At 42.0% G+C, this 7,464-nt stretch overlaps 1 protein-coding gene across 1 annotated transcript; it reads left to right on the top strand.

Annotated features, from left to right (window-relative positions):
* The first annotated feature begins 1,639 nt into the window (after positions 1–1,639).
* Positions 1,640–4,798, top strand: ripply1 (ripply transcriptional repressor 1). Its single transcript, XM_029701795.1, has 4 exons — positions 1,640–1,853; positions 2,202–2,277; positions 3,424–3,512; positions 3,897–4,798. Exons 1-4 carry the CDS (start codon positions 1,762–1,764, stop codon positions 4,102–4,104), a joined length of 465 nt encoding a protein of 154 aa, XP_029557655.1. The 5' UTR covers positions 1,640–1,761; the 3' UTR covers positions 4,105–4,798.
* The last annotated feature ends 2,666 nt before the right edge of the window (positions 4,799–7,464 follow it).

Genomic DNA, 7,464 nt, shown 5'->3' with positions numbered 1-7,464 from the left:
AGAATGCTACATCACGGTCTTGCGCATGGCGCATTGGCGTGACAAAAAATGTCTACATATTCCATTACCGTACTTCGAAGCATGTCAACCGCTGTTTAAAACCAATTTTTATGCCATTTATCTCGTAGAAAAGCGATAATATTCCGACTGGGAATCTGCAATGAGCCTAAACAGACGAATTAAATTTCTCCACGGGGGCGAATCGTGCACGCGCCTCATTCAATGGTCCTCTGATCCGCCACTTACCAAAGGCGATAATGTGTTTCAGCCTGAGGCTGCCTCGTCAACCTTCAGGTTTTTCGCGGGTTCTGAGAGCCTATTGGAGCCCTGGGAATTGTCACGTTACAGCTAAGATCCTTACTTTTCAATAAACAGATGCAAGACGCACGACTCCTTGTCAGACAGGCCACTTCCTGCATGAAACCTTGTCAGGTTTTTGCCTGCCATAGGAGTTCTGTTATACTCACAGACACCATTCAAACAGTTTTAGAAACTTTAGGGTGTTTTCTATCCAAACCTGAACAATAATATGCATATTCTAGCTTCTGAGTTGGTGTAGGAGGCAGTTAAAAATGGGCACATATTTATTCCAAAATTCTCAATACTGCCCCCTAGCCCAAACAGGTTAATGCATTCCAGGTGACTACCCCATGAAGCTGGTTGAGAGAATGTCAAGAGTGTGCAAAGCTGTCATCAAGGCAAAGTGTGGCTACTTTGAAGAATCTCAAATATAAAATATATTTTGATTTGTTTAACACGTTTTTGGTTACTACAGGATTCCATATGTGTTATTTCATGGTTTTGATGTCTTCACTATTATTCTACAATGTGGAAAATAGTAAAAAATAAAGAAAAACCCTGGAATGAATACGTGTGTCCAAGTGTTTGACTGGTACTGTATATAAATAAACTACAGGCTCTGTCATATCAGAGTCCATGTCCATTTGAAACTGTGGGGTGTTGTTGATGTCCTTCAAGACAAGTGTTTGATAATTATAAACTGTAGATTATCCTGATAACAGATTAGTTGTAAACTAAACATTGTTGACGACCTCTGCCTATGTGATTTAGGCTACAGGGATTTAGCTAATATAGACTACATATAGTGTCAGATTAAAAGTAATAATACCAAAACTAAGACTACATAAGAATGCGGTATATGAGTCAATTGGGAATTCAGATATTTCGCCTGCTCTGTCCATTGGTGTTAGAATTGTCTCTGCTTGGCGGGCCTATCGTTCTTTACCCAATTCGATGGTTGCTCAAACTCTGTTCTTCGTTAATTGGTAAACAATAGGATGACTCCCCCTTATTTGTCCCCCGCTGTCTTTCTCACAGATGGTGTCTCTCTTTCCTCCTCTGTGTTTTTCCAATAACCCTGCCGTAACAGATTTCTCACCCTCTCGCTGCGGGCCACTGTTTGGACAACTGGAGAACTCTTCACAACAAATTGCCCTGACCCCCAATCATTTGCCAGACAGGCTCGCTCCCACTGAGGTTTATCTCACCCCCCTACCAATGGTCATTTGGCAGGTCAACTCCTCCCACACCCCCGCCAGAGCTAGAGGTCTTTATAAACCGCGGGCGTTGTGGCCAATTGGACATCCTTCTATACTTCTCAGTGTAGCCGTTCCACGGGACAGAAGCGCACCAATAGTAGCTCGCCGCCTATTTAAGCCATAGCAGAGCAGATATCGCCGCGTTTACCGCAAAGGGAATATCGTTATTCAGTATAGTATTGAAGGGATACCAGCTACAGAAATGAGTACCGCATGTCTGATCGTCAAACAGACGCCCTTCGTTGTTGCTCCGCGCCCGGTAGGGATGGACACTCGTCCGCAGACAAATGACAGGTAAGCGCTCCAAATAAGATCACAGAATATTCCAGGAATTATATATAGCACTTTAGATGGGGATATAATGTAACAATAATGTCTTTATATAGTAAGTGTAGACCTATATTGACTCGTAAAATGTGCTTTATTATGGCACCACCCAATAGCCTTTTCAGTACATTGAATAATATTATTTTATGTGGAGACAATAATATTATCTAACTTAAGCTTGTACAGTAGGGTGAATTCATACCAGCATGCACATGTAATTATTCAGAGCACGTTTTCCGTCCACATCCCTTAGTATGTTAATGATCTCTGTTTGATTGACACTACAACCATCCTGCACGGCCTTTCTCTCTGCAGTTATGATTCACTATGGAGACCTTGGCTCACGACCAAGGATATGCAAAGGGAATGCCAGAGAAGCAGACAGTCATGTGTAAGTTTATATTAGCCCTAATAATAAGCTTTTGTCTTTTCTGTTGTGTTGCAGTTCTTTATATTAGGTTTGTTCAATATGGGCTACTTAGCCCACCTCAAATGTAGGTCACCAGTTTTATATACAGGAAAATATGAAAGTCAAGAAAAGCAGTGAAAGTCTGGCATTTAATTTCACATAGAATGTAAGATAGTGCCTGTGTATTTGTGTATAATGTTGATTGAAGCGAGAGAGGAGCTGCAGGATAGCATTTTAGGCAGTGTCCAGGGCCAGGCAGGAGACAGTCAGACAGTCCTGTAGAGGAATGGAGGGAGAGAGGGAGGGCAGTATTACCATTAGCAGCATTGTTGCAGAGCAGAAGGTGTGAGTGCTTAGCTGTTTTCCTGTCACTGAGCCAATCAACTGAGGCTCAGAGGGTGAGAAGGCATGTCTGTTGCACCCTGACAGACTGACCCGCAGCACCATATGGCCCTACTGACTGCCTGCATCCCAAATGGCACCCTATTCCTTATTTAGTGCATTTCTTTTGCCCAGGACCCATAGGGCTCTGGTCAGAAATAGGGTGCCACTTGGGATGCAACCTGGCTCTATCCTGAGCTGAGCTGGCCCCACACCGACACCGAAGGCGACAGCCAGAGAGTAGTGTCCTCCAGATATCCTACTAGCTTAGCACTTTCCTGCTGTTTGCCGGAAAAACACTAAACTGGACACCTCAGGGAGGGTTGTCATGATAGAGCGAGAGGGAGAGAGAAGTTCAGGTACTTCACACACAGCAAACACCTCTTGTGACTTCCCTAGTTTGGCACCCAACTCCAGCTGGCAGTACCTTGTGTGGTGTGGTTGGTGCTTGTGTTGGTGTTGGTGTTGGTTTTGCTAGGACAGGAGGTCAGGTCAATATAGGTGTGTCTGTCTGGCAGTATGGTGAACTAATGCAGGACAGGAGGAGGTCTAGGTGGTGGTTATGATAGCAGGGCATTTGGTGTTTGTGGATTTGTGTGTCTGTCTGGCAGTATGGTGAACTAATGCAGGACAGGAGGTCTAGGTGGTGGTTATGATAGCAGGGCATTTGGTGTTTGTGGATTTGTGTTTTGACAGGACAGTGCGGTAGATAAACACCTAATTCTCTCTCTCTCTGTGTATTTACAGCCTTACTCCAGACCTACAGACTCCACCCCTGCAGTTCCAGGTCTCTTCCCATTCAATGGGAAGTCCCAGTCCTTCCAGCACCCTGTCAGGTCAGTACCAAGTCCCAATAGGCAACACTCCTGCTCCAAAACAGTTTTAATGTGTCGATACAAATAATATATCTGTATCATTTAGGGCCAAATTATAATTTGAGATATATATGTTATTAATATCTCATTCTCACCACAGCATGATTTGTCTGCAATTGTTTTTCTGATTTATTTAAAGTCAAGAATTGCATTTGCGGATCTGAAGTTAGTATTTGGCCTTTAGTACGTGTCTGTTTTCAGTCTGAAGCTATTCCCAGGGGTCAGTGTGTTAACATTTCTTTCTTCCTTCTACCACTTCTGTCTACTTGTGTGTGTTTTAATTCTCAGACTAATGGGAAAGGTATCAGCTTTGTTAACGTTCCTTTATTCTTCCCACCACCACAGACTTTTCTGGCCCAAGTCCAAGTCGTTTGACTACCTGTACAGCGACGGAGAGGCTCTCCTGAGGAACTTCCCTGTCCAGGCCACCATCAGCTTCTACGAGGAGTCAGACAGCGAGAATGACGAGGAGGACGAGGAGTGGGAAGAAGAAATGTACAGCGAGGAAAAGGAGTACCTCAAGCGTCAGTCCCACTACACCAGCTACAACTGAAGTCTAGAGGGTTTCCAATTGGAAAAAATGGAACATTAGATGGTGATATTCCATAATATCTCTTTGTGGTACAACAGAAAATGATGTCTGGCGAGACACCTCTGGTGAGACACCTGGAAGAACCGATGTAACTGGAGCTGTCTTCACAATCAGAATCCATTCTTATTCTATGAATGGAATAACCACTGTCAGTCAGAGTCATAGACTTGTCCTACAGGAGCACAGAACGATCCAACAAACCATTTATGTCACATATTCAGTAGTACACAGCATGCCGAGCACAGAGAAGGGATTGTATTGTCTTAAGTATTCTAGATTGTTTATCTTACCTCCATGAAAGCAAAGAAGCCTAAGTTAAATGTGAATTGTGGAGCCTGTTTCAACTGGTATCTTGTATTGCCACTATGTTGGCATAGGCTCTGTCAAGCAAAGAGTTGCAAGTATTTCTGTAGCAAAACATAGTAATGGAAAGTTGCAAAAAGTAATGTATGCAGTCTTGCTCTAGTACCATATATTAGTCTTCCTTGGGGGGCAGTGGAATGTATGTTAGGGATTGTATAATACATACATTAAATCCCACATTGGGATAGTTTATCTCAGGGTCTGTACCTTGTTTGTGTATAAAAAAGTATCTATTTGCATTTTATTTACATATCTAATTTATGATGTACAATTGTATATAGATACATACAGTATATGTTTATATATTTCCTATTTTTCAACTTTTTTGTATATTGTCCATCGAAACACTGTCTAAACAACAGCTGTTAAAATAAAAACCTATTTTGGGAAAAACAGATTATTTCATCTTGTTATTTTCCTATTGATTACATGATCACAGAGAAAAACATTGTTTATGCTCAAAATGGCACCATAATCCCTTTATAGTGCACTAATTTTGACCAGGGCTCATAGGGCTCTGTTCAAAAGTAGTCCACTATAGAATCAGGTGCCATTTGGAGCACACACATTATCACTGCAGGGCTGCTGTTGTTGTAACGGGGATCAGATTCTACTCTCGGTTTTCACCTTGTTATCTCTCCTCTCCTATGATCTGTCTATATCTGCTAGTTCTCTGGGACTGGGAAGAGTGGAAGTTCACTACAGTCTCAGAAAAAAAAGGGTTCTTCAGCTGTCCCCATAAGATAACCCTTTTTGGTTCCAGGACGAACCCTTTATAAAACCCTTTCCAAAGAGGATTCAACATGGAACCCAACATAGTTCTACCTGGAACCAAAAAGGGTTATCTTATGTAGAAAGCTGAAGAACCGTTTTGGAACCCTTTTGTCTAAGAGTGTTGTACACTATGTAGGGAATAGGGTGTCATTTGGGACACATACTCTTCAGTGTCTCAGGCTGAGGTTGAACTGGTGGAAAGCAGAGAGAGGGCATCCAGGGTTGTGGTCAGAGATCAGGCTCTCTGGGGTCACAGTTCACCGGACACCTCTGCTGTTGTCAGTTTTACCACTTAAGGCCTGACCTGTCACATGACAACCCCTAGCCTCGTCGAAAACAAGGTTTGCCAATCGGAAAGCCTGGTGAAGTATATGGCAGAAAGAAGCTACAAAGGGGTGGAAACCAGTGACGCCTCGCAACATGTCAAACCAATGAAATGCATTGCTTGGCAGAGCTCAAAAGGTGCTCACTACACTGAAAATTAAGCTTCTTAAATGGTTCTTCCTCAGCTCTTAAGTGTGAGGTTCTTGACATGGCATCTATGGTTCTTCAGAATTCTTAAAGGTTCTTGAAATGTATGTAATCCTGCAGATGTGTCCCTTTCCCAGCATACAGCAAATTGGCCAGTGTTAACTAGTGTTGATTTTACCGTGTAACATTTCAAGTGTTGATTCAGGAGGTAAATTAAGACTGTAAAGAGTTCAATTAACATTCTGTGGTGTAAAATAATCAAAGTCTTGGTGTTAATAACCAGAGTTGAACCAAAACCACGGCCATCATTATCAGTATTTCTCAGCACGCTCTGTTGCAGGTTGATTTTTACAATAGTTTGTTTCAATATATATGTTTTTACATGTGCATTGATTGATTAATTAATCTTATACTACTCAAATATAAATAACATACATAAATAACAACAATACTAAAAGTGAGTGAATCAAGCAACCATGTCTGTCACTAGCAAACACAGTCATGGGTGGTACTGGTAACTCTAAAATTCACTCAAAAGGCACCCTGGGACATATGCAAATAAGGCTTAAAATCTTATAGCAGGGCTATTCAAATCTGGTCCTGGAGGGCCGAAACATTTCTGGTTTTGGATTTTTGTATGGTTTTTCAAAGAACCATCCCATTCATGGTTCTTCAGAGACCCTAAAATGGTTGCCCTATGGCATTGCTCTCAAGAACCTTATTTGTTTCCAACTTGCACCCTTACTTTTAAGAATGTAGATTAGTGCCGTAGGAGCAACAGTGTGTGAGGATGGCCGGGCGTCCCTTTTAGGGGCATGTGCGGGAGGGTTCTTGAAATGTAACATACAGGATTTAAAAATAAAAATAAAGCCGCTGGAAGCCAGTGGGCCATTCTAGCTGTTTCGGCTAATACAAAATTCATTTTTCGTAACATTTATTTCATACATTTTAGAATGAGGCTGTAATGTAACAAAATGTGGAAAAAGTCAAGTGGTCTGAGTACTTTCCGAATGCACTATATATAATGAAGGTAGACTAATTACTTTTTGAACAACATTTGTTATCATTTTCAGCATCATGCAAGACAAATTATTTTGTTTACCATAATAATCTATTATTAATTAAACAATTATCATCTTGTCACCATCTCTTTTGAAGCCTACAGATGAGCTATAAAGGCCTATAACTAGTGCTGCGTTTTTACGTTCTGGACCGTTCAATTGAACGGAAAAGGTGCTGTACTGAACGACCAGTTGAAAAACGGAGAGGGGTTGTGGGTTGGGGAACGCTGTCAGCATGGCCACTGTCCTTTAAATAAATCACTCGTTGCTTCAAGCCACACCTCGACACACCCACCAAACGGGAGCAAACGTACCTCAAAGTTTGTTCAAGAACGTGCAACAACGTTTTGGGGAAACGTGTCGTTCAGTACAAACCGTTCCGCAACATAGTAAACGTAAAATCGAACTGAACGCACCTATAAAAAGCCAACTACGTGGAAAATGAAAGGGGGAATTCTGGGAGGTGAAGTATTTTAGTGTAAGGTGTGGTTAAGAGCAGGCTGCCGTGCATTCCAGAAGGATTTCATAAATACCCTGAACAAGGGTGAGAGCACGGATCAACAACAAAACATTGATTGGTTAAACACACACATCATATTCTACCAGCCCCCACCACAAAACGAGTTAGATGAAGCTGGGGGCGCGTTTATTC

This window comes from Salmo trutta, chromosome 19 (genome assembly GCF_901001165.1).
Source record: "Salmo trutta chromosome 19, fSalTru1.1, whole genome shotgun sequence".
NCBI classification, from domain to species: domain Eukaryota; kingdom Metazoa; phylum Chordata; class Actinopteri; order Salmoniformes; family Salmonidae; genus Salmo; species Salmo trutta.
The sequence above is the reverse complement of the archived record's forward strand: the minus strand, read 5'-3'. Positions and strand labels throughout refer to the sequence as shown.